The sequence below is a fragment of the Acanthopagrus latus genome, chromosome 7, assembly GCF_904848185.1.
Source record: "Acanthopagrus latus isolate v.2019 chromosome 7, fAcaLat1.1, whole genome shotgun sequence".
NCBI classification, from domain to species: Eukaryota; Metazoa; Chordata; class Actinopteri; order Spariformes; family Sparidae; genus Acanthopagrus; species Acanthopagrus latus.
In genome coordinates, this window is record NC_051045.1 from 12,228,794 (window position 1) to 12,254,846 (window position 26,053).

At 43.6% G+C, this 26,053-nt stretch overlaps 3 protein-coding genes across 8 annotated transcripts; all 3 read left to right on the forward strand.

Moving 5' to 3' along the window:
• The first annotated feature begins 313 nt into the window (after nt 1–313).
• LOC119022252 (homeodomain-interacting protein kinase 2-like) lies at nt 314–4,636 on the forward strand. Of its 4 annotated transcripts, none has more exons than XR_005075871.1 (12): nt 314–523; nt 944–1,144; nt 1,458–1,649; nt 1,744–1,925; nt 2,056–2,179; nt 2,313–2,423; nt 2,575–2,646; nt 2,755–2,903; nt 3,106–3,293; nt 3,382–3,847; nt 3,990–4,077; nt 4,163–4,636. XR_005075871.1 is itself a non-coding variant. In XM_037102922.1 (10 exons), exons 1-10 carry the CDS (start codon nt 485–487, stop codon nt 3,501–3,503), a joined length of 1,383 nt encoding a protein of 460 aa, XP_036958817.1. In that variant the 5' UTR covers nt 321–484; the 3' UTR covers nt 3,504–3,981. The 4 variants fall into 4 exon arrangements, 1 of the variants encoding a protein (XP_036958817.1); XR_005075870.1 differs by having other exon boundaries at nt 321–523; nt 3,379–3,847; XR_005075872.1 differs by lacking the exon at nt 944–1,144 and having other exon boundaries at nt 318–523; nt 3,379–3,847.
• Nucleotides 4,636–10,468, forward strand: asb14b (ankyrin repeat and SOCS box containing 14b). 2 transcript variants are annotated; one of them, XM_037102921.1, is made up of 10 exons: nt 4,636–4,729; nt 6,420–6,586; nt 6,678–6,730; nt 6,815–6,946; nt 7,531–7,689; nt 7,774–8,019; nt 8,118–8,286; nt 8,376–8,910; nt 8,993–9,146; nt 9,893–10,468. In XM_037102921.1, the coding sequence occupies exons 2-10, from the start codon at nt 6,462–6,464 to the stop codon at nt 10,069–10,071; spliced, it is 1,752 nt and encodes a 583-aa protein (XP_036958816.1). In that variant the 5' UTR covers nt 4,636–4,729; nt 6,420–6,461; the 3' UTR covers nt 10,072–10,468. The 2 variants fall into 2 exon arrangements, with proteins under 2 accessions (XP_036958816.1, XP_036958815.1); XM_037102920.1 differs by having other exon boundaries at nt 4,642–5,929.
• Nucleotides 10,469–11,438: 970 nt separating this feature from the next.
• Nucleotides 11,439–25,295, forward strand: tasorb (transcription activation suppressor b). Of its 2 annotated transcripts, none has more exons than XM_037102918.1 (23): nt 11,439–11,861; nt 13,463–13,608; nt 13,714–13,806; nt 13,897–13,969; nt 14,322–14,413; nt 14,507–14,641; nt 14,766–14,890; nt 14,989–15,020; nt 15,425–15,530; nt 15,794–15,897; nt 16,160–16,269; nt 16,726–16,798; nt 16,923–16,997; nt 17,292–18,143; nt 18,615–18,925; nt 19,024–19,126; nt 19,350–20,236; nt 21,868–21,990; nt 22,225–22,384; nt 22,477–22,585; nt 22,669–22,847; nt 23,021–23,155; nt 23,394–25,295. In XM_037102918.1, the coding sequence occupies exons 1-23, from the start codon at nt 11,579–11,581 to the stop codon at nt 24,629–24,631; spliced, it is 5,544 nt and encodes a 1,847-aa protein (XP_036958813.1). In that variant the 5' UTR covers nt 11,439–11,578; the 3' UTR covers nt 24,632–25,295. The 2 variants fall into 2 exon arrangements, with proteins under 2 accessions (XP_036958813.1, XP_036958814.1); XM_037102919.1 differs by having other exon boundaries at nt 23,397–25,295.
• Nucleotides 25,296–26,053: the final 758 nt, after the last annotated feature.

Here is a 26,053-nt window from a genome sequence, read left to right on the forward strand (position 1 = left end):
GGCTGTTGGAGTCCAAAAAATTCACGCCTAAATCCATTTAGAAGTAACAAAATGTGCATCGGATGCACTGCAACCTTCCAATAGAAAAAGACAACAAGTAAACCTCTTCATAATAATCATCATTATAAATGGTAAATTAATTGGGTAATCTAAATTGTAGGGTGTTTCTCCCCATGAACCACTGATCCACCATCATCACCCAACTAATCTGTGTCATTTTTCACATCTTTGGTAAAAATGAATTCATTCATTTACATTTTCGCTGGATGTACCTCAGAGTACATGCTTCAGTGTATGGTGTTTACATTCAAACTGGCATTGCCTTGAAACCATGTTGTTAAGAACTGAACTTATTCCTTTCATCGTGGAATGTTTCAGAGCTAGTTCCAACTCAATAGGCACTTAACCACCCTCAAGTAGTAGTAGTGGTAGCAGCAGCAGTAGTAGTAGTGTTAGTAGTCTCAACGAATACGTCTTTGAAGTGATGCAGAGAAGTCAGTCGTGTTCAGCGATCACCATGCAGGTAAGTCACTCCTTCACTGTATTCTGAATGCCAGTTTCTCTTAATTTTACAACCAGAGTCAGAGAGTAGAGATGAAAGATGATATTGAGCCAGCTCCTGATTCCATATTTTACTGCAATCAGAGTTTAGAGAGGGACTCTGTATGTGTATTTAAAGTAAAGTGATCTTAAATTTAACAACAAAGTACTGAACATTAAGTCCCTTAATCATGAAATCCATACACGGCTGTCTATGTAAAGACCTAAAGCGATGGTTAAACATGTTTTGCGCCAACCAATCCTTGACAGAGTAGAAACCAGTGAATGGTAGCAAAGATAAATATACACAATGTGCTTCACAATATCTTGAACATTGTTATGGTCCTTCAAATGAAAAGACAGTAACTTTTCCGTTTTATCGTTTTCGCCTGTTTTGTTCCAGCCTTCTGGGAGCAAAATGGACAGCAATGAAATCAGTTCACCTTTGCAGACGAACCCCTACGGAATCCCCGCCAGATATAAAATCCGGGAGGTTGTGGGAGAGGGTTGCTTCGGAAAGGTGGTGAGATGTTTGGATAAGGAAACCAAGCAGACTGTGGCTATAAAGATTCCTAAATACTTGGACAGCTCTTCTAAGAAAGAGGTGGGAAACTTGTTTTTGTTTTTTGTTTTTTGAAGATCACAGTTGGAAAATATTTGTATAATCAAAGGTGCAGTAAGGACATTGATTGTAAGAACAATTCATTTTACTTAGTGAAATAATATCCTATCGGGTAAAGCTAACAACGTTACTATGCAAGCATATAGTGATTACCTGTAGTTTTAGAAACCACAGTTTGAAGCTCTGCCTATCAGTGCTCTCCAAGACATCCAACTTTAACAGTTTCCCCTGACTGCACACATGTGAGCACCTTAAATCACAAGCAAAAAACTAACCGTGTCAAACTTGCCCCCAGGTCGCCATGCTGAAACGTCTCAGGGACCTCAACCTTGACAAACACAACATTGTCAAGTTTATTGATAGCTGGCAGTCCCCTTCTGGAGATGTGGTTGTGTTGGAGGCGTTAGATATATGCCTAGATGACTACATTAAGAAGAGAAGACAGATGCCAATGCTTCTGAGTGACATCAGAGGCATCGTCCAACAGGTATGAACGCAGCACCATCAGATGGAAAGCAAAACACTGAGCACTCTTGTTAGTTTTAGGCTTTGGTGCGTTCTCACTGACCTTGTACTTTCAGTTGGCCACAGCACTTGATGCTCTGAAAGGGATCGGGGTGATCCACACTGATGTTAAACTCCAGAACATAATGATGGAGAATCATCGCACGCGACCTTTCAAAGTCAAACTGATAGACTTCGGCTTGGCCATTCCCACATCAGAAGCCAGACAGGGCATGCATCTGCAGCCACTCTCTTTAAGGTAAGGTGGCTTATTTTTATAATGGTACTGGACTTAGTTATTAGTCAGTGCCTCCTCCCTGTAACATGTTATTTCCATGTGCTCACTTTCCAAAATATAACAATTTAAACATCCTGTGTTCCATATTTAGGTCTCCGGAAATTATTTTGGGCTGTCCATTTTCTGAGGCCATTGATATGTGGTCCCTGGGCTGTGTGATGACCAAGATGATCTGTGGCTATCTACCATTCTCAGGAGGATCTGAGTTTGAACTAGTAAGTCATCTACCATGGTCAATTTGTCAATTTCTTGCATTTTCCATGTACATCCCACATGTATGATGAATAGTCTAATGCTTGTTTTGCCTCCTCCTGCATATTTTGATGTAATGCTGTTTATAATCACCAGCTAAGGGCCTGTATTGATGTCCTGGGTCAGCCAGCGGACCATGTTTATAATGGTGGTCGAATGACAAAAGTTTTCTGCACAAGGACCAACTCCAACACTTGGAGGCTCAAGGTACCACAAGTAACCTTCTCTGACCTTTACAGAAGTTATTTAATATTTTACCAAAATAACAAAACATGTTAAAATTTTGCAACATTCAACAATTTATCATTCAGTTTAACTTTGAGGAATCTTAATACTAACACTTTGAACCTTCTTTTAGACACATTTGGAATACAGGGGATTTAAGATGAACAAATTCCACAGGTTCCAAACTCTGGATGATCTGAAAACAGTAAGTGTGAAGTAACTTTCATTGTCACTATTTTTGACTATTTTGTCTTTTCATTATCATGAGGATGACTTGACTGATGGTGGATTTGATTGTTTTTTCCTCAACTAGATGCGTGAGGAGGAGAAGAACAAAGATGAGGCTGTAGAGCGAGAGCAGTGTATCGAGCTCCTGAAGGCCATGTTGACCATTGATCCGAATGAGAGGATCACTCCCTCAGAAGTCCTCGCTCATCCATTCATCACCAGAGACTACCCGAGGTAAGTGTCAGTGTATTTGTGTTGCTTTGTTAGTTAGTCATGATTTACAATTTGATCGGTGACCTGTCGTTTTTCCAGGGCATCGATGTAACAGTGAGCGTGTCATCTTGTTATAAAACTCATCCCTCAGTTCGTAGGGAGACAATGCATTGAAGACGTCAAGAAAAAAGTAGGGGAATAACCATTTGTATTGTTTGTTTAGATCGCAGGTGAACGTCAGTGAGTGGTCAAGTGTTGAAGACTTGGCTTCTTCAACTGACGAGTCGGTCAGCTACAGTCCACCTCCCACAGTTCTACCATCAGGTGTGATCATGGTTAAGGCTGCCCCGCCTGAGAACACACAGCTGCTGGATGAACAGCCTTCCATATGTGAAGACCCAACCACATGTGGTAGGTAACATCCCTTATCCCTTGTGTCTGAATTGTTGTACATTTTGGAGTATGGCTGAGGTTTTTAATGTCTGTTGATTTTCAGAAGACATCGGGACAAAGAAGAAGAGGAAGAAGAAGAACATCTTCCGATGCATCACGTCTTGGATGAAGAAGAAGTTCAGCTGCTGTGTTGGCTGTGTTGATGAGGATCAGGAATGTGTGAAGTGAATTTTTCCCGTGTTTGTATGGTTTACTCCGGGTGCTCCGGTTTCCCAATTTACTATAGTGTAGTATTTTTTAAAAGCCTCTGTGTGTGTGCGTGTGTGTGTGTGCGCGCCGTGCGGGTGTGTGTGTATGTGTGTGTGTGTGTGTGTGTGTGTGTGTGTGTGTGTGTGTGTGTGTGTGTACGTGCGTGAATTAATGTCTGGGCTAACGCAGTCAACACATCAAGAAATTTAGGCATCACTTCTTCAAATGAGGACTTTCAGTGTGCCATTCCTCTGAAGGATCAAGACAGCACTAACATTCAGCCAGAACACACTGCGGCTGGAAGATCAGGAGAGCACAGTTAGGTGCGAATCGATGATGAAAGTACAATCAGTTGCCCTTTCACTCACTTCCAAATCAAACCCACACACTACCGAGAGCGAGCTTCAGCTTTAAGATGTGAGGACAATAGCAGGAATAGCAAGTTTTTGTGTGTTTGGTTTTCAGTCCAGGCTGAACAAGATGTCAGAGTCCTCAGTGAGCAACACTGAAAGAAACACAAAGTCTGCGATATGTGAGGACCCGTCCACATCTGGTAAGTGACAGTCACCTTCACTTGTGTCTGAATTATTGTACATTTTGGAGTATAGCTGAGGCACTTCATGTCCTTTGATTTTCAGAAGAAGAGGAAGAAGAAGAAGAACTGCTTCCAGTCTTCTCTTGGGTGAAGAGAGACCTTTGGATGCTGTGTTTCCTTCACTGTTAGTCACGTCTCCTCACCACACGTCCAGCGACTTAGCTGGAAACATTGGTAGGGCGGCTTTAGCGGCAATACAGAGTTTTAGGAATACATTTGCAATGACAGCAGCAGTTACAGCCATAGCTACAGCATCCGCCACAGACTTACTGAGTGTTTTGGTGGTGCTAAGTCGCTGGATATGCTGGCAGGCAACATGAAAGCCCAGTGAGGAGACGTGACTGACAGTGCAGCACAATCACTCCGTCTGACTACCTGAAGAAGACCTAAGAATCCACCTAGATTTAATATTTAGCATTTAGATTTGACATTGAGATTTAACATTTCAAGTGTTTTTTTGGCCTTTTCTGGCTTTATTGATAGTATAGCTGAAGGTGTGACAGGAAACGGGGTAAGAGAGGGGCCTGGGCCGGGAGTCGAAGCCGGGTCCGCTGCAGCGAGGACGAAGCCTCTGCACATGGGACGCCTGCCCTACCAACTGAGCTAAACGGCGCCCCAAGTTTTGCAATTTTTGTTGTAAAAAAAAAGTAAAAAAAATCTTTGGCCTGTAATGATAACCCAGGTCAGCGGTAACAAGGAAGGGTGATGTTACACCAGTGCTGCCATAAGACTTGATGATCTTGCTTGTAAAGTGTTATTTATTAGCATGAACAGTCTCCACACTTCTACAGTTCCACCCTTCTGGCCTGTTGGCACCTTTGCTTCCTCTTTTTCATGACTCACTTGCCTCACCAGTGTGCAGCTCCTCGTGAGAGACGATACTGTCTCAGACTTGTGAATGTCTCACAAGCTCTTGAGTATACAGCATTTAGGAATTCTGCATTCAGATGTCTAAAAACATCAACACCTTTCTTACACTTTCCTTATATTGATACCAGCTTAAGGAGAATATAAAAAGTCATAAACTCAATGAGTCAGAAAATGGACGCTTCTGTATAATGACCCATCTTCTGATTCTTTCCTCAGTACAGCCCCATGCATTTTGGCAGATTCATCCATGATGCTCAGTAACAGTCCTCTTGTCCCCTTGAAAAAAAATAAATACATGTGTCTGTGGAATACTTGTTATGTCCTCCGTACAACAACACTTCCCCTTTTCGTGTCATGTTATAATGGATAGATGGATAGATAGATGAAGCTGCTGTAACCTGAACCATTTCACATTATTACATTTAAATTTGACTGCTGTTTGTCTGCTGTTAACAGATTTTGCTTTTCTCTAGCACACAAACTAGTGCAGCAAGAATATGGGTAAAAAAAAATGAACTTGAACCATATGGTAATTTATACATACTGCACAGTCAAACACATTTCTAAAAAGGACACAATATCAGTATTTAAAAAACAACATAATGAAACTATGGAAGGTGCAAGATAAAACCAGCAAACTAATGAAAAGCTCAATGAATCTGAAACTAGTCCACAAAGCTATCTGTTGTGTATAATTGCTGTTTTTTTTTTTGTTTGTTTTTTTCTTTTGTGTTTCAAATAACGGCTTATGTGCTGTGTGTGTGAGCTGAATGGTTGTTGCAGTGCTTAGTGGGTCAACGCTAGGCGCTGGCTGTGAGGACCCCGTGATCTGATATTTATAGTGGGGGAGATATAAATAGCTGCAGCATGTGTGGGTACAGAGAGGCACACTGACGGCTGTTGTAAAAACCACCGAAGGCACACAGCCATTTGACTGAAGGTAAACACCGGACAATAAATGAATAATGCATCCAGAGAGGGATTGAGTTCGCTGTATAGACAACCTGTTGGACTGTGTGGCTTGTAGCTGTTGAATTGAACATGTCACTTGTGGTTCTGTTGAGGTGTCTTGTCTTGGTCTAAGTTTTGGGAATAGTATTGTCTAGTTTTGTATTTAAAAAATGGTCTCAACCAGTCATATATGCAGCAGGGGTCTTCATGCATTTTTTCAAGCCACACTGAGATAAATACTGGGAAATTATCTGAAGGGGATCTGCTATTAGGGGGGAAAGTTAAGAGCAAATGGGCAACAACAACAACAAAAAAAAAGGACTGAAACAGTTTTTTGATCTTATTTTGACAACTTATTCAACAGTTGCATGCTGAGCTGCACTTTGCTCTAGTTCATTCTTCCCTCTGGGGAAACACTTGTTGTGTAAGTTCTCAGGTACCAGATTTAATGGTCTTGTTTACCGCCTGTTTCTCCCCAGAGCAGCCACCTTCTGCGCACAAAACCCCGCCTGGACTGACAGATGAACACAGAGACAGAGGATGACTTTTATCAATCGGAGGACGACTTGGATGAAGACGAGGCAACGCAATATATCATTGAACAAAGTCTGATTCAATATAGAAAGCTCAAAGGATTGAATCCAAGGTTAATGTCTGACCCCCCCAGTGTGAAATCTCTGTTTCTGTGCAGTTTGTGTCTCTTCATCATTTGAATCCTTTCTTATTTGTTGCAATAGCGATCTGAAACTCTGCGACGACCCTGATGAGATTTTCAAAGCAATCAAGGAGGGTACGCTGATGTCATTCTTTAACCTGTCAACGCTGATGGAGGTCGTGATGAAATGCTTTGATATAATGTCTTCTTCGTATTTAGGTGACGAGGATGCACTCAACAAGATGGTCATGCATCCAGAGTCTGTGTCCAGAGTTGATGAACGAGGATGGATCCCGTTGCACGAGGCTGCAGCGCACCAGAATAAGAAAATACTCGAGATTATCTTCTCAGGTTATTAAAGGAAAACACCCTCATGCTGATGGAAAGCTGGTTGAAGTTTCATAGTCGGCCGAGCATTTCTGGAGCTTCGCAGCAAAACAGTGCGGCAGCATTCTCCTAAACAACTGAAGTAGATGGGGACGTTTTAATCTGAAAGAACTCAAATAAATGGCTCCATACAGCTCGTCAAGTGTAATCCAAGTCTCTGGAAGCTGTGGGAGATTCTGATTTGATTAGAATTTTTAAAATAAAAGCTGTTCATCCATTTTCTATGTCCAAAATTGTCCCTGTAGCTGCTGAGCTAAAAGAGTTAGCTACCCCATCTGAAGCGAGGGCACAAGCATGGAGGGTGTAAATAACATTAACATTTTTTTCAGTTGTTTTCTGCCCAGTCCTCATTTATCCTGATTTACTACAGTTGTTAAAGATGACGCTGTAACGCTTTTTTGCTCTGAAGCTCCAAAAATGACTACAAGACTCTACCTGACTTTCCGTCAGCATGAGTGGGAGAAAATCATTTACCTTTTCCTAACTTTCATTGTTTGGTCAACTTATCCTTTAAAATGTTGATTAGTCACTTTGTGTTTGGCTTCCAGCATCACCCCCTGGTGCGTCCCAGTGTCGAACCCTAAAGGGCGAGACACCGTTGTTTCTGGCTGTGGTTCATGGATTCAGAGAGAACGCCACATTCCTGTTACAGAACGGCTGCAGCCCGAATCTCCAGAATGATGAGCAGGACTCTCCGTTAGTGGCAGGTATCTGACATCTGGATTTAAACCTCATTTGACAGACCTAAAGATATGTGCTGGTATTTAAATTCCTTTCTCTTCTTCTCTCAGCTATTCTGAATGACCAGTACGACTTGGCCACGCTATTGCTCCGCTATAACGCCAAAATAGACCAAACAGGCCCGCTGGACCGAACGGCCCTACACGAGTCTGCCTTTTTAGGCCTGGAGAACTTTGTGTATCTGCTCCTGGAGTCCGGTGCCAACCCGAATGCGTGTGACATCAAGAAGAAAACTCCACTGGCTCTGGCTGCACAAAATGGACATCTGAATGTGGCAGAGGTCCTGTTACAAAAGGGTATTCATAACAATACATGTATTGCCTTAGTTTTAGAACAGATTCATCTTTCCATAGTGGTTATATTGTCTTTCAAATCATCTGTATTCATTTTGGAGGAGCCAGTGTGTGCTGTGAATCAGAGTCAGGCACAATCCTGTTTGAAGCAGCAGCATCAGGAAACCCCGACATAATCTCCCTGCTGCTGGAACACGGAGCAGATCCCAACCGGCCTCTTTACAGTGGGCACCTGCCGATTCACCGTGTGGCCTACCATGGGCACATACTGTGAGGAATGCTTATGTTACAGAAACTTGAAAATAGAGTTTGAACTTTGAACCACTGTCATGTTCTTAATGAGGACTCCTCTCCGACAGGGCTCTGGAGCGCCTGATCCCGGTGACAAAACTGGATGCTGTGAAGGAAAGTGGAATGAGCCCTCTCCACTCTGCAGCCGCCGGTGGACACGCTCATTGCGTGGAGATGCTGCTCAAAGCCGGCTACGATCCAAACTTCATGCTGCACCCGAGGGTGCGCCGCAACTACGATGACGAGCGCAAGTCGGCCCTCTTCTTCGCTGTGTCCAACAACGATCTCCAGTGCACCCGCTTGCTGTTAGAGGCTGGGGCAATGGTGAACCAGGACCCAATCAACTGTTTGCAGGTGGCTCTTAGACAGGGCAACTATGAGCTGATCAACACACTGCTGAAGTCCGGGGCAAATGTAAACTACTACTCCCGCGTCAACAGCACTCACTTCCCATCAGCGCTGCAGTACGCCTTGAAAGACGAGGTGATGCTGAGAATGATACTCAACCATGGATATGATGTTAAGCGCTGCTTTGACTGTCCTTATGGGGACAATTCCCATGACTACGCTCCCTGGACGACTTCAGTCATCAAAGACATGGTGGTAAGGCGAAGCTGGTCTGAGACGTGAACGGATTCCTCAGGAGAGTTTCTCTTTCACTGGGTCTTTGTTTGTCTCCTTCTAGTTCTGTGAGGTGATAACAGTGGCCTGGCTGAAGCACTTATCCGCTCAGGTGGTTCGCATCATGCTCGACTACACCGACCACGTCTCCTTCTGCACCAAACTTAAGGAAACCTTGATGGAGCAGAAACAGTGGCCGGAGATCTGCCAGATTCAAAGTGAGAACTGCCGCGATCCTGTGCTAGTTTTTTTTTTTTTTTTTACCTGTCAGGAACAGAGTATTAATGACTTTACGTATGTGTGTCCATTAATGATGGCAGCATACATTTGTGCAAACCACATTGAAGTTTACATCTCTTCAAGTTGCAACTTTATGCTTCTTATGGGTTCATTTTCAGTATTATCTTGTGATAATGCCGTGTCAGTGTCCTAGTTTGGTTTAGATGCAAAAAACACGTGGTTACAGTTAGGAAAAGATAATGTTTTGGCTTCGGCTATAAGTTTTAGTCAGCGCAAACTCCGCTGAAGTTGTCCCGACTTCCCATCAAAAATATTGGATTTTATTCTCGACACAAACACGGCTGGAAATTGTCCTGAGGTCCGCTTAAAAACACCCGGTGGTGTGATGGTTCAGAATGTTTAAACAGCGCGGAGGCCCTCATCAAAAAAATGTCTGGTGGTTTCACACATACAGATGTTAAAACACAGTCTTGTGGTCACCGGCTTGTTAGTCTTCACGCTTGGCTGCCCTGTTGCCTTTAACTCCACCACAATCCGCTTGGGCTCCTGATGTGAAAGTCTGATCATAAACATGTTATGTGAAGTTAATATGACATGTTGGCATGAAGCCCATGAGATGTTTAAATAGAACGCGTCAGTGGTTTGCGGAAATGTGACCCGCTAACATTTTATATTGCAGACTGGGCTGGCATCCATCAACTAAACTGACTTAATTTGCTCTTAGGAAATGCACGGAGTCTGAAGCACCTGTGTCGGCTGCAGATAAGGGATCATCTCAGTCGTCTGCGCTTGAGGTCCCCGGTTTTTATCAACTTCCTTCCTCTACCTCCCAGGCTGAAAGATTACCTACGCTACAAGGAGTTTGATGTCTACGGCAGAGGCAGCAACGTTAACCCACTGTGAAAACCCAGGCAGTTATCACAGATGCCCCTGTCACAGAGGGGCATCAACTGTCAGTACTATTACGATCCAGTAGTGCCCTGATATTGTGTGTTTTGAAAAGTAATGTTTCATTATCTTTATGCCTTGTAATATTATTCATACAAAACTGTGTCTTCTTTTCAGCTCTTAATTTGAATGTTTACAGTGACATGGTGTTGCCTTGTGTAAAGATTTGCTGTTTGTTTTTGTTTTGTTTTTTGCAAATGGGTCCTTACAAAACATTTTGACAAAACTGCAAATAATGTATTCTTAGTATTACAACATCATTTCACACCCAGACTTGGATTTTCCAATGTGAATACAGAAATGTGCAGTAAAGCATAAAAGCTGGTATCCAATTAAAACTCATACAACGTGATCAAGAACATCTAAGATTGCATTATTTCTTTAGTCTCTCTTGCCTGCCTCTTTGTCATCACCTGGTGGTAGAGTGAAGTCTTACATGAGTGAGATCAGTGTAGTGGCTGCACCAACCTTCAAGGGTGTGCAGTCGGTGTTGCACCTCAGCGGCAACATACTACTCGTCTCAGTGTGTAGGGGCAGCCTGTGTGAAAAGCTGCTGCAAAGCTTAAAAGTGATGCATCGTGGTACAAAAATAAGACGATGCTGAGTGAGCTTGAATTATCGAGTCATATCACTCATAGCCTCATAATATTCCTACATATTTAGCTGCATCCTAGAACTTACTCTTCTTGTGCATTGTTACATGTTGGCACTACTTTAGTTTTAATTTAGCAAAATTAAACAAAAAAAAAAAAAAATCAACACAAAAATAACAAAGATAACAAATGATATCTAGCGCAGGGAGATGCAGAAACCCCACCGGGTTTACTTGACCACAACAAAGTGATTACATGCTTACTTATAGTGTGTGTTTGCCTTTTGAATATATCATATCAATGTATTTGTTTATTTATATATTTTATCTATTTTATTTATTCCATTTCATTATTTCACTTATTCTGTTCATCATTTCTGTTCTTCAATTATTTAGCTATAAATGCCATTTATTGAATTTGTCCTTTCCAATTTAAACTAATATTTTCATTTAATTCTACTTCCCTCTGCTTTGCTGTGTCAAATAAAAAAAAACAAAAAAAAACAACATGTTTAGGTAAAAGGAGAGGGGTCGGCGACAAATATTCTGTATATTTTACTATTTTCCCCCGACAGCAGTAACCCACGACTTATTTAAAGAGATATAAATAGAAATGCTAATTGACCCTCATTGAAACCTACATCACATTTTGACATGCAGTACCAGCTCGGTGCAGTTCGTCTACCCGCCGCTGGGTGGCGCGGATTTTCTGGTATGTAAACAGTGACGGCAGCGTTTTGCAGTGGTGGAGAAGAACGTGTACGTCATTTTCACAATGGCGGAGGCTGGGTGAGGAGCAGAGTGTGTGTGTGAAGCGGCGCCGTAATCGTTAGAGCTACATTGCCCGTATTACGTGCACGGTGCTCGAAAATGGCCCTGAACCCCAACGCGGTGGGGAAGAGGAACTCAGAATGTGCCGAGGCGGACGATCTCCAGCCGGAGGGCGGCGAAACCCCGAAGAATTCAGCCGCCACCTCGGCCACAGCCAACCAAAATGGCGATCAGCCTGGATGTGGAGACGGTGTAATGCCCGAACAAGAAGCCCCTGAGCGGCGGAGGAGCGTGCAGGCGGACTCCCGGAGCTTTAGCAGTTCACCCTTGCCGGGCCAGAGACCGAATTTCCAAATCCCGAGGAAGATACGCGAGCGGAAAGGTGGTGCCATATCGCTGCAATTTTGAACAGAGCCTGTCCTGTCTTTCATAATTCTGCTGCTGCATGTTGCTAGCTTTGCAAGCTAGCTGACTGGTCACTCTAGTCTTTTTTTTTTTAAAACGAGCTTAACAAACATATTTGAGCGACATTGCGGGTTGGAATGGAGTCAGCGGCGTGCGGTGTGAGCACTTGGTTGATGCAGCGTGAGTTGTGTTAGCAGACAGAGCTGTGGTGGTCCGGCTCAGGTACCTGAAGTTAGCCAGGGTCCAGAGAGAGAGAGAGAGAGAGGCAGGCAGCTAACAGTTACAGTTACAGTTCCTGTGAAGCCGCACTTTCGAGGACTGCCCGGTTGAAAACCCACCGTGTCTGGTTCCCTTCACCTGTTCAAGGAAGCATAGTCTCGATGAGTAATGCCTCTGCTGTCATGAGTGTTTTTTTCTTTTTTTTTTTTGTTTCCCCCAGCCATCACCTGGCAACATGTGGGTGTCTCATTGACCTCAGTGAAGGGCATGGAGTTATCCACCCCACCAGTCTATTTAAAATGTTTTCACACTACCATGACACTTAAAAATGAAATCTAAGCAGGGCTGCCCATCCCCTTGTCCCAGCTTGATGCCACTGGCATTTCAGAGCATCCCATTTACATCTCACCTCAACACACGCATCAAGGTTCAATATCCCCCCTTCCCCATAAGCCCACATCATGTGTCAAAAAGGCAGTTAGGTGGTGTCCTGTGCAAAAAAAAAAGAAGAAAAGAAATGGCAGTTGCTTTGTTGTTACAGATCTTGCTGGGATACATCAGTTATTTGTGTATATGCAAAGTTAGGGGTGAAGGTCCTGGGCATGACATTCTGATGCTCAAATGAGCAGCCTGACTGAGCCCTCAGCAGTTTGCACGTGTAACGTATGAGATGTTCTTCCGGCCCAAGTAGGAAACTGAGCAGCTGTGGGTCAGTCTGTGCTGTGTGTACACTCCACCGGCATGTCTCCGCTCTACATTCTTTTTTCCATTCATGGAATGTTTACTACCTATTATCCAACAGCGTGACGGCGAAAATGCTGCACCCACGTTACCTGTAGTCAGCAAGGCGGTTTCACTTTCCCTCTGTTTGGATTGACGTAACACACCTGCTGTAAATAGAGACAGCTGCAGTCACCTGTGCAGCGGGTTGTTGATGCGAGGTATTCTAGAGTTACAGTTTCTAGAGTTACAGTTGCCAACCAGTGTTTTTCTAAGCCCAAGAACTCCAAGTGCACATTTTGGTAACCTTTAACAGTTAAGTTAGTTCAGCAGGGGTTGTGCTGGTTCGTCACAGCCCCTGCTGAGCTGTGTTAAACATACACAAAGAGTTGTTGCCTGCAACCACCCAGTTCACTTCACATCGTCCTGCGCCTGCTTTTATGTTAGAGCTGAAGTCTTAACTGTGTGCATCCTCTTGTTGTTTATTACCCTATAAACAAGAGTATAGATTAGATTGTTTGATTTAGTATTTGATAGTTTGACTCGCCACTTTTCGTTCTAATCTTCTGCACATGTGCATGGATCTATGCCTGCAGATGCTTTTATACTAATCCTCCCAACTCACTTCTGTGTGCACAGGCTTGTACCACTTTCTGCCCCCCGACAGCCGGGAGTTTGAGGACCTCGCGAAGATCGTCTCGTCGTGCTACTTGGACTCATCGTCGCGAGGCACCTTCTCCTACTGCAAGGCCCGGCTCATACACAATGAGCTGCTGGAGAAGGAGGTACGGTCTTCAGTGTCATACATTCTATTGGAGAAATGTATGTCAGGGTTTGTGAGTTTCAGGCCCTTTGGGTCTAATTTTTCGGTTTTTCCGTCTGTGTGCCAGTTCATCGAGAAGCGCAGGGAGATGAAGCAGGAGGGGCGGACCGATCAAGAGCTGACTGAGTCGTACTGCTTCCTTTATCCAGACAAATCCAAGGTATCGATGCATGAGATGTAATGCGCGATTGTTTAGTTGTTGTTTTTTTTTACATGTTTCTGAGCTTTGTATGTTCTCTTGCATGTCCAGCTCCAGTGGATCTGTGAGAAGGGTTTGTCGGTTGGCCACTCCAGGATTACGACACTAGGAAATCCATCAGTGGGTAAGTTAGTCTTGCACTTGGTGTTGATGTAAAAGAAGACTGTATTGTTGTCGATGGAATGATGGATTTGTGCTTTCATGGTTATGTTTTGAGGGTCGCAAGCTCGATTGGATCCAGTTTTTCATTTTGACTTACTTCAGTTTGTTATTGATGAGCGTCTGTGAAAGTTAATTAGCATTTTGAACTGATAAAGTTAGAACTGAAGACAGGTAACACATGCATAGTATGTCATTGTTGTTCACAGCTGACCATCTCCTCAAGGAAAGAAAGCTTTGTTTGGACTTTATCATAATCATGGTTTTATTTTCTAATAATTTTAACAAAGCATCATTTATTTCTTTTGTCGCTGCAGGTGTTTATCTCTCCAAATATTCTGATTTGTTACAAATAAATCCTTTTGAAGTCGGCTCGTCTGGAGACATGATCGTTTTTAAAGTCATGAAGGTACAGCTACCATTCTTTCTTCTTTTTGTGATGCTGACAGATTTCTGATTGTTTGTGGAACATCAAGCTCACCAGTACATTTTTGTCTCTCAGGGCCGGATAAAGCACATCCATGAGAACATGCCTAAGAATGCGATAGAACCTTCACCCAAGTTTGACGGCCACTTGTCTAAAAGTGCCAACAGGGTTACCTCTCTGCTGTCTTACAGGGCTTTTGAGCTCACGCAGGTAAACACCGGTTCTTTTTCAGTCTTTCATTGTATGATTTGGGTTATCGAAAAGATGTTTGAAGTTTATAATATCTTGTCCGAAATTTGTAAGAGTTAATGTGTCTCTCCTCCTTTTTTTTTAGCAATATTTTTTCGAGTTTGCATTTGATGAGATCAAGGCACGGCCCCGGCATGTGTGCCCCTACGCTGTGGTTTCTTTTCAGTACAAAGGCAAGGAGGCTGCAGCAGCTCCTATGACTGCACACAGGTGCGTATTCCTGCAGGAAATGGTGAAACTCGATGAGTACTTTTAAGCAGTTGCGCAGTTTTGCAAAACATCTGACATCTCTTCAATATTCTTAACAGGTTTAACACCATTACCCCTGAAGGAAGTAGAGGTAAAACTTTTTTTGAATCTTCTGTATTTAATAAGTATGTAATGAAACAATTAAGTCTCCGTGTGTTGTCATGGATCGCTGTTATGTCTGTTTAAACTGGGATGTGGTAAAGGCCATGTCACCTGAAGCAGAAAACTGCTTTAACTAACTACCAAACATATAACTTCCAGACTTTGAACGACATGCTGACTGCTAGTCATTTACGCAGGAGAGCATTTTAAGTGCCACACTCTCAGAATCATCCAAATTGGGTTCAACAACTAGTGCAAACATCTCTAAAGAAAGAGTATGTGTCAAAAATGTGGCTTTTCATTAACAAACCGGCTCATTCCGAAGTGTTACCAGGCCTGCTTTATCTTTGTATCATGGCTGAGCTTTGACCTGTGCTGTTGACATCATTGCAGGGAAGAGCTGCTACACTGTGTGGAGTGGTCCGCTAGTGAACAAGGGCCAGGAGTTATTCCCAATCTGTTTACGATCCTCATCACGCCCCTACCTTCCTTTCAAACTGTGAGTAAACCTTCAGCCTCTTGTTATATTCTGTGTCTCTCCAGAAAACAGCCGCAGCACCAGAATTTCTTCTGTTAATCATTAAGGACACTTTTGGCCACGAAGGATATTTATATGCTTAAAATGTAACACTTTGTATTTTTGGGGCAAGAAGTGGAAGTTAACGTTCAGTTGTGCAGTATTCAGACACTGTTTTTTTGTTTTTGTTAGCTGAAATTAGTTCTCATTTGTTCTTTGATTAATCTGCTTGTGTTCCTCTGCAGGCCTGAGAAGCTGGAGGTGAATCGGGGGATGCAGCTGGATCAGGTGAAGCGAAAGATTCCCTCTGTGCTGTTTTCCTGGGACACCTACAGCATATCTCGGGAAGGTCAGTCTGGACCACGTAGGCTTATATCTCATAATTAACTGATGAACTGAAAAATGTCCTGGGGATGTTGGTGGCAGTACATGGTTTGAAATCCAATTTCCAAAGCTGCTCTAAATACCTATTCTAACTTGTATATGGCAAAAACAAAGTTATCTTGCCTAATCCATCAAAGTTAAAAACCAACTGTTTGGCATTCATTCTGATTAAAAATTGCAGGTTGTGGGACTGCTTTGTAATTTGACTTGCTTTTCTTTGTCCGCAGTGATGAAGTGCGGGATGTCCTGTAGTCTGTTTGAAGTTGTGGATGGGAAAGGCAAACCAACCAGCGGCAGCTTGGCAGCGTTGGTCAGCAAACTGGAGAGGGACAGGATGGTGAGTAATCCTTTTGCTGTTTACCTGTCAGGTTTTTCATGCTTGAAAATTCTCAGAAGATACAGATTCAGTTCACTGAAGAACAGTTTGTCAACAAAACAAACTTGGTACTAACTTGAGTTAAAATATTTGTAATTGGCGATCGAGCGGCATGTTTCAAGGCTGATCTAGTTCACTCAAGTTCTGTACACATTGATTTAATATTTGACAACTAATGGAGTAATTGTTGCAGCCTTTTTCTTTACAAGTAGAAAAAGTTGGAGTAAAAACATCTGTTAAATTGTTTTATTTTTTCAGTAAACCTAAACAAATATAATAAACCTGCAAATGTAGTACAAGTGTACACAAGGGGTAAGTGCAGACCTGTCCAGAAGCAGACTGTTATTATGACTGCTCACGTTATTTGTTATAACAGACTGGTGTCTCTGACCGCGGTGTCTACTCGTCCTTATTCAGGTGCTGGTGAAGTCCCTGTTTGACAGGGGCTTTCTCTTCCTGCTGTCTTCAGCTCAGATGGTCGAGTCCAAAGGTGCCAAAAAGCTTTTTACTCTCCTCCTCATAATTCACTGCTGTGTCAGTTGAACACCTACTTGTTCCCTTGGGCAAGGGCTCAGTTCAGCTTTTAAAACAGAATGTTGCTGTTTGTTTTTTAGAGCGGCGGGGGCGGGTGGAGAAGAACCTGCAAGCATTATTCATCTTTCAGGAGTCAAGGATGGTTGTCAAGTATTGTAAGTATTATTCACTACCCATCCATCTGTGTTTCTGACTGTCTCCCAGCTTCTGCATGAAGCTCCAAATTGGAAAGTTTTATTTGCAAACAGGCAGTATTTGCACCTGACAGAGATCTCAGTTCACCCTCCTTCTTTTTTCACCAGAAAAAATAAAGGTTTGGATGAAGTTAAGAGGCTACCATGTTATAATCGTGATACCTGTTTTAGCTGTTAAGCTCTTGTCTCTAAAGACTTAAAGACTGCAGATGGACATCTTTTACCTGACACTGACATGTGTGCCCTTCATCGTAGCATCAAGACTGTTTGAACCAGAGCCATTGACGGTGGAGCCCCAGCCTGCTATCCTGTCCTCCATGGAGCCCTTCATCCCTGCTCTGCACTATGCCTTATTCAAGTTGCGCCCGAACCCAGGCAAGGATGTGAGCTCTGGGGTGGAGCGTCAGGCCACTGATTACCTGACTCGTATGGATTCAGGCACGGTTCGGCCTTTCATTCTGCCTGACTACAAATATAACGTGGACGATAGGACCAACCCGCTCCCAGTTCCCAGACACAAATTTAACATGGATTCTGTTCTACGTACTTATGTCCACAACCCCTCCAACTACATTTTACCTCTGAACAAGGCAAAGGACATTATTGAAAGGATACGGAACCCTGTACCCATACCTGTACCTGCACCTGCTCCGGCCCCAGTGGAATACAGCCCCGTTTCTGACTGGGGCGGCTCGGACAGGGGCTCGGACAGGTCAGAGAGACCACCAGAAAGGCTCCCCCAGGAGAAGCCACCTCCAGAGAGGCCTGCACATGAAAAGCCACCCCCAGACAGCAGCAGACGGAAGCCAGGGTTGGCCCATTCTAACGGAGCCCAGGCACAGCACAAATCCCATGTCGAATCCCAGCCTCAGCCCACTCAGAGGTTGCGGCTGTCCCAGAACGAGTATGATAAAGACAAGATGAAACAGCTGCTCAAGCTGATCCAGCTCCACAAGAAAGCACTTGTGAAGGATCCTGGGAAGGAAAGGGGGGAGGACGGGGCCTGGGACGCCAACAGTCTGAAGAGGAAGTTCGAAGGAGATGAGAGGGGAGGCGTGAACAAACACCAACGCACAGATCCTCTGAGCAACGGAGAACCTAGCAGAGGTGAGCAGCGCTGCAGCTGTCTGTGTAGCTTCATTTAAATGGTGTCATTTAATTTGTTTTTCAAAAATGTCCACCTGCTGCCTCTAAAGTCAATTCCTCTGAAAGAACAGTCTGATCAGTTCTCCATAATTGCACTGCAAATTAAAAAGACATTGCTGCCCATTGGCACTTTATTTACAAGCAACGAGTGAATTGGTTTACATCAGAAATTAAATGACTGAATGATTTGATTTCTATGACTCCATAGTTTATATTTTAAAATCTGTTTTTGTTGCTATTCCAGATAGCTGTTCCAGTGGGGGGTTTTTTCAGGCTCCTGTGCACTCAGTCAACGTCTTGTATATCCCTTGTTACATTTCCTGTTTTCTCCAATTGTTATCTTTAGTTCTGAGGATATTCTAGCACACTAATATGCCCAATATAGCTAAAGCCTGTAATTAATTGTGTGCATAATTATGTGTGTTTGGCTAGGAGCCCAAGCAGATGAGATCGGAGATGAGGTTGGACAGAACGACAATCTGACCGCAGTGATGGAAAGCATGGGTATTTACGACACTGACCTGAGGGCTCGCGGCAACGCCAATGCCTCGACGGTCAATGAGACTCAACGCCTCATCAAGATCCTCCTGGCAACTCTCAACAAAGCTGTTGCTCAGGGTTCAATGCCCGTACAGCCAAACCACGGTGAACCATCGACTGGTCCAGTAAGGGTGGAACCTGTCGTCTCTGACCCCGATCTTAGGAAACAAAATGAGCCAGCATTGCAAACAAACTACACAGAGGTGAGATATAAACAGCTGCTTGTTATTGCGGAGTATCTTACCATGTATGAAATGTGTTTGTATGGCTAAAAATGTTGACCGTTGTTTTCTCTGTTTAGGAGGATATGGACTGTAGCCCTGGTAGTCCATTTAGCGGAGGCTCACCACCAGAGCAAGCTCACACCTCAGATGACCCAACCTGGGTCAACGCCACCAATGAAGGTACATCAAAGCAGCTGCAATGATGAATTGATTAGTTGTCAGCTTATAAATTGGTTATGGATTAAAAAGGCCAAATTCTGAACTTCTTAAACTAATTGTTTAATCAAGAAAATAAGGGACAGATTAATCAACAGTGAAAATATTAACAGCTGTCAGTACACATGGACCTCTCCCTAGTTGGTATATTGAGATCTGAACAAGCGTTCTGTCTGTTTTCCTCCAGACAAAGCACAGCCTCTTCCTGAGCCAAAGCCCGAGCTGAAGTCCGAGCCTGAGCCCGAGCCTGAGCCAGTACCCGAGGCCGTGACGGTGACCGACAGCCACCCAGAGCCGAAGACGCCTGCAGCTGTGGAAGTAAAAAAGGCAGCTGCACCACCCACGTTACCAGCCTTAGAAGAAGTTCCCTTCAGGCCATCCATCAGCCTGGACACCATACTCAACCAGGAAGTTTACAGTCTTACCTCTGACATTAAAAACATCATGCAGACTCACCACATCTGCTACACATCGCAGCTACCCCCGCGGTTGCCTCCGCGGCACTACTGGCTGCCTAACAGCTGCTTTTCAAACTTTGTTGTACCCTACGTCTCCCCCGTCTCTATTCAGGGGCATGTCAAAGCACTGTGTGAGAAGATGGACAAGTTGATCCCATCCCCACCTGCTCCACCCAAGGTCACTTCACCACCTCCCCCAGTGACGATATCTAATCTTACAACACCGCCCCCCACCCCCATCCAGGCTTCCAAAACTAAAGCAGAGCCCACTCTGACGAAGAGCACCACCTCCTCTTCTCATAGTGTGAAAACGGTGGCTGTCAAAGAGACGGCATCCACGAAGGCTAAAACAGAAGGCACATCAGCAGAGTTGGGGGGAGAGGTCTATTCTCCCTCTCAAGTCACAGCGAACTCTCCTCAGCACAACTCCCAAAATGCAGGAGCTGCTTCTGGAAGCGGGTCCGGCCTGCTGGCGGGCAGCCTTATTGGTCAGCTAAAGCCCGAGGTTTTCAGCAGCCTGGTGGAGATCTTCAAGGACGTCACCAAGAATACAGTCAAATTTTACATCTACTCTGGGGATGAAGGCGAGGAGAGTACTGTCTGCAAGGAGATCAAGGTATGAAGCAAGGTTCTAATGTGGTCTTAAAAGAAGAACAGCAACACATTATCAGTTTATCTGTAGACCTTTTCAATTAATAGTGAATCAGTTGTCTAATTGTAAAAAATATGCTCCTCACAAGTTTCTAGAACTAGGCAGTGGAAATTTCACATCATGATTATGCTGGTCAAAATATTTGCAATTCAAGATATTGTAATAAACTTTATTAATATAGCTTTTCAGCTATATTACAAAGTTCTTTAAAAGAAAATAAATATACAGCAGATAAACAACAACAAAAGGATTGTAAAACTTATGGGTTTAATCATTTTACTCTAACTAAACCTTGTTTTAACACGCAAAGGTTTTCAGAGAACATTCAAAAGATGCTAATGTTATAGTATATTATCCTGGTAATCATCAAAATAATCATTAAAAGAATGTCACTAAAACTTACTGGAATCATACATATTTTACCTAACAGAAACACACGGAAACAAATAACCTTATTACAACAAGGACACTTTTTTTTTTAGCGAACATCCTTTTAGTTGAAAAACACATTTTAAATAAGGTACCCTGAATAAAGAAAGAATGAATAAAAGGTAGGTACTTCTCTCCGTCTTGTTCTTTAGTTAGGAATTCATAGTATTTTCACACATCACAAGGACATTTTTAATCTAAAATCCCAGCCACGTTAACAGGCTTGGGATTTTTAAACGACTGGAGAGTTGTCAGCTTGCTCTTGTTGCAATTTAAAAGTCTTATTGAGCCTGACAGCTTTTTCAATTCACCCCCAAGGATATTCACGATTATACAGATTATGGAAATTCACCACGATCAACCTATTCTGAGTATTTTTTATCACAATCCACGATAAAATGTTATATCCTACCATCCCTATCTGGGCTAATAGCTGAGGTCTTAACCTTGCTTGTTTTATTCATTCAAAAGCCCCAAAACCCAAAAGATTTAATGTACATCTTAGTACAAAATGCTCACATTAGAGAAGCTGGAACTATCAAAACCACTGCCTTATTATGTTGCTTTCATTTAATCAAATCGTTAACACAACAGGAATGTCACAATGACTACTTACTTGGAGGATATGCTGTCCCAGAAATCACTAAGATTAATGGTATTAATGTAATTGTTAGAGCATATTTTGCCACTGATATAATGATAATATAAAAGCATAATAATACACAGACACCATTTCATATGCCAAGTAAATAAAATCACACAACTACAAAAAACAATATAAGATATGTATAAGTCAATAACTCAATCATCCCGACATGCCTACTTCAAAGTGTTCGTATTGCTGTGATTTTGCATCATCTCCTTTCATTCTTCATCAGTTGACATTAACTCCCCAGATTTTATATCACCCTGTCTTTTTTTGTTTTGTTAACCAAGCCAAAGAGCTTTCTGCTCTAGTACATTACAAAGGCAAACACAAGTCAAAATACAGATGCACTGTGGGAATATTGAAGGCTTCTCTTGTTCCTCTTTGCCACTATGTGTTCATGTCTCAGTGCTCTTCTTTTTCTGTATCTGTCAGTCAGTCAGTACTTGTACGTGTAAGAGAGGAGGACACTTTTATCTGTCTGTCTCTAACAATTACGCCTCTCCTGTCCATCACAAAGGAGTACTTGAAAAGTCTTGGCAACAGCGAGTGCAGCCCGCAGATGTTTCTGGAAAACAGCGGCAGTTTAGATAAGCTGCTCATCATCATTCAGAACGAGGACATCGCCGCGCACGTGCACAAGGTACGAGGGCTTTCTCCCATCCCTCTTCATGTCAGTCGCTGTCTCGGCTCACCGGTCAGTAATTCACATGACTCTGCATCAGCTGATCCTGGCATAGATCAAACATAAATAATGGCACTAACTGGATTTAAACGTCTGCTGCAGAGTATTGTTTTCTTTATCTGATTCAATGGTTAGATTTTTTGCAGTGTGTATCAAGTTCTATCTTTAAACTAAAATCTTTTCACCCTGCAGATTCCAGCTCTGGTTTCTTTGAAGAAGTTGCCTTCAGTGAGCTTTGCTGGAGTGGACACGCTGGACGATGTCAAGAACCACACTTACAATGAGCTGTTCGTGTCCGGAGGCTTCATAGTGTCTGACGAGTTTGTCCTCAACCCTGACCTTATCACACAGGGTGAGTTCTGCTTTTCATCGGAGCAGCTGTGCAACTTCTTATATCAGTTGGATGATTTCTCATACAGAGTTTGTGTTGCTTGTTTTGTCCAGACCGTTTGCAGGGGCTGCTCAAGTTTTTGGAGGAGCAGAGCACCCCTGAACACCCCTGGCAGTGGAAGGTGCACTGGAAGTCCCAGAAGAAGCTGAAAGAGATGGGGAGGTCAGTATCCGAGTAGAAGCTTACCCAAAACAGTGCATCAAAAACGCTCACTGTACGGATCTACTTTTGCCATTCTCTTATAGGTTAAACACCAACGCCATGGGGCTGTTGAACCTTCTCACAGCCTATCAGAAGAAGCACCTTGTGGAGTTCCTCCCTTATCACGAGTGTGACACCCAATCGCGTCAAGCTCCAGATCTGGAATGCCTCATCAAGCTCCAAGCTCAGCACACACAACAACGGCACCTTATCTTCCTCACAGGTGTTGTTATCTCTGTTTTATTGTTGGCGCTGCCTTTGTGTTTTCTAGTTGAATAAATTACATGCGTGATAAGAATGAAATGATAGTATTTGATATTGTTTTTTACGACTGTCCTTGACTCATTTACAAGCGACTTTTGCACGTTGTGTTGTTTTTCTTTGTTTTTTTTACAGAGAGGCCATTTGAGATGTTCCTACAGTACTCCAGAAACGGAATAGTGATCGGGAGCATTGACGACGTTATGAGCGGTTTTCACAGCCTGATTGGCTCCATCAATCAGAATGAACTTCCAACGCCACCCTCTACTGGTGGGTAGCACTAAAAGCAGGACTAAATACCAAAACACTTGGGATTTCATGTCATTCTGCTGTAGTGCAGTTGCTTTGCAAAATTGCTTTTTTGTTCTGTACAGTTATCTCTCTGGTTAAACATGTCTCTGCTGCCCAGCAGAGTTTAGTGCTGTTAATGCATCTGTTACAGACTTGTTTGATAATATCTTCCTCTCCGCTTTTCCATTTCTCTCTCTGCCCTCTCCTGTACTCCCAGTAGTAAATGATGAGTGTGTGGAGGAGGAGGACATGTCATTAGACTCTGACGATGGTGAGCCACCCACAATATCGGATCCTTCAGAGCAGAACCAGGAAGCTGCGAAAGAGGGCAAGCCTCCACAGCCGCCTCCACCAGAGATGGAGGAATTTCGTCCTCCGCTGCCAGACCAGCAGATCACCCCTGAGAGAACTCCAACGCTGCCTGACTACAGCTCTCTCAAAACGGCCATCTCTCAGTTCAAAGCTGCCAACCAGATGGGTGTAGGGTCTTCAGACATTGGCAGCTTGTCGCCGGGAGGTTTTCCTGTGAATCCCCACCAAAGCTTCCTGTGTCCTTCAGCCTCGTGGTCATCCTACACTGGCTCTTCTAGCTATGCTGCCTCCCCGGCCTACCCTGCCTCGCCCTGCAGCAGCACCAATGAACAGGAATACCGCCCCCCAGTCACAGCCTCTTCCACAGTCCCAGCCCCTCCTGTCATGGCCACACCAGGACCTCTAGCCAACCTGGCTTCCCTCCCCCTTGAGGTCAAACCTCCCCCTCCACCTCACCTCATGATGCTAGGCCACACATATGGCTCGGACACTGGAGGAGCTGGGACTGCTGGGAACTCCCCGCTCACCACCTCCCTCCCTTATACAGACAACCATGACTCAGCCCAGCCAGGTTACATGGCTGGCATTCCTAAAAATGCTAGTGGGACCCCAATGCACCACGACAGGACACTCAGTGGACCTGGGGAGGGTGTATGGGGGACAGCAGGGACCACTACTGTTGAAACTGTTAACAGCCAGGGTGTGGTCACATCTGGCCCAAGGACTGGGGAAACCCTTGGAGGTAGCACCCCTGGTAGCCAGGGGGGCAGGACTCAGGTGAATTGTGCTGATAACCCTGGAGCTGCTGTGGGCATTCCCGCGGTGGCCACCAGGGGGGGCTCAGTCATCAGACATAAGCTGCCTCCACATCCAATAAGTGGTGTGGGCTATGGCAGTATAGGTGGCATCCCTGGGCCATTGGATCATGGGCCTATGCGGGGTGGTATGGGTCCTGGTTCTTTAGGGGGCTTTCGTGGGAGAGGAATCCCACCAGGAGGACTTTGGCCTCGGCCAGGACGAGGACATGATCGGGGCGGTGGGCATGGAGGGGGACCCTGCTCTTGGGGTTACCCAGGAGGCAGGGGTGGGGCGCAGGATTACTACTCGGACTACATGTACACTCATAATTACGCCCCTGAATAGACAATCAACATGAAGGGGGAAGACGAACACCATACTCCAGAGACTTTTTGAGCTGGCTGAATGTATATATTTCCTTGTCAGACACATTGATTAAAATCAGTAAATAAGGTTCCTGGTTTTCTACATTAATAAAAATTGATACAGGCGGTGCCGAGTGTCCTACTGTCGTGTAAGCTGTATGTACACTCTTTCCATGTGAGCTATTTGAGACCCTGTTCAAACCACTATATTTATATTTGCCAACAAATGTTAATGGCCTTCCAGCTTCTCGGAATTTATCATGTTAGTTCTGTTTGTCCGGTTTTGAAACGGTTTGTGAACAAGGGGAAAGGCTGATATTTTTTTAAGGAAAAAACAAAACAAAACAAAACTAGTGAATGAAATTTCACTTTTGCTGTTGGATTTCTTTTTTTATTTTACATATTTGGTTGTCCTAAATTCTATTAAAATAAAACATTTCAAATCTTGTTTGTGTGACCAGTTTGATGACGGTGTCAAACGAACCATTAAAAATGTAAATCACAGCTGTTTTACTGTCCTCTCACTGGAACGCCATGTATTATTCAGCCACCTACAGCTATGTGCAGTATGAAAATGGACAATTTAAACTGAAATACCTGGAAAACACACCGAAAGTGATAAAATAAAAATATTTTTACATGAATCAGGTCAGATTTCTATTAGAAACTCAACTCTTTTTTTTTTTCCTTCTTCTTTTAACCATGACAGAGGGCACAGGACACTGCAGCAGAAATCTGTTAAATCTGTTTCCTCCAGCAGGATTAGCTGTGTGTGGGAAGCAATCGGGAGGAAATGCAGCACTTTTAAATGCATCTGAGGATCCATGCTGAGTGCTATTGACCCATTAACTCTACCACCACTGAAAGCATCATTAGGAAGGTTGATGTACTCTTGGTGTGGATTTTATTGTGCGGTTTCATTAACTTGGTGGACAGAAACACCAGAGGGCGCCGTTTCCTATTAATGTGGAAAATGGGTTAACGCTTCATCTCCAGGGCCCTATTCCAGTTGTGCAATAGATATGCCATGGTAACTTTGGAAACTGGGGGAAAAATCAATTGCAGCCAAGACACATCACACACTGAGCAGGGTGTTTTTTGTTTTTTTTTAATGTATTTTCATAACAGCACCATACTACACACACAGTTATATTTTCAGCCCTAAATACCCACAACGAACACAATCTTAAACCACTGAGATTAGTTTTGACGTACATAACTGAACTCTATAGGTTTTTTAAAAAGACAATTGAATATAATACAACAAACAATGATAAACTGAATAACAGATGTGGCCTCGAGTCATTGTGACTTGTACTTGAGTCGACTTCAGTCGCTTGTTCTGATGATTTGCAGCTTGACAAAAAATGAATGACGTGACATTTGGAGGTTGAAGACTTTC

Bases quoted from the DNA above. Each gene is read 5' to 3' on its own strand.
- asb14b (XM_037102921.1), top strand. From the start codon at position 6,462: ATGAACACAGAGACAGAGGATGACTTTTATCAATCGGAGGACGACTTG. The intron at 6,947-7,530 runs GTTATTAAAGGA...TTTGGCTTCCAG, and splicing joins ACTCGAGATTATCTTCTCAG to CATCACCCCCTGGTGCGTCC. The intron at 9,147-9,892 runs GTGAGAACTGCC...ATTTGCTCTTAG, and splicing joins GGAGATCTGCCAGATTCAAA to GAAATGCACGGAGTCTGAAG.
- tasorb (XM_037102918.1), top strand. From the start codon at position 11,579: ATGGCCCTGAACCCCAACGCGGTGGGGAAGAGGAACTCAGAATGTGCC. The intron at 18,144-18,614 runs GTGAGCAGCGCT...GTGTTTGGCTAG, and splicing joins CAACGGAGAACCTAGCAGAG to GAGCCCAAGCAGATGAGATC. The intron at 20,237-21,867 runs GTATGAAGCAAG...TCCATCACAAAG, and splicing joins CTGTCTGCAAGGAGATCAAG to GAGTACTTGAAAAGTCTTGG.
- LOC119022252 (XM_037102922.1), top strand. From the start codon at position 485: ATGCAGAGAAGTCAGTCGTGTTCAGCGATCACCATGCAG. The intron at 1,145-1,457 runs GTGGGAAACTTG...ACTTGCCCCCAG, and splicing joins ACAGCTCTTCTAAGAAAGAG to GTCGCCATGCTGAAACGTCT. The intron at 2,647-2,754 runs GTAAGTGTGAAG...TTCCTCAACTAG, and splicing joins CTCTGGATGATCTGAAAACA to ATGCGTGAGGAGGAGAAGAA.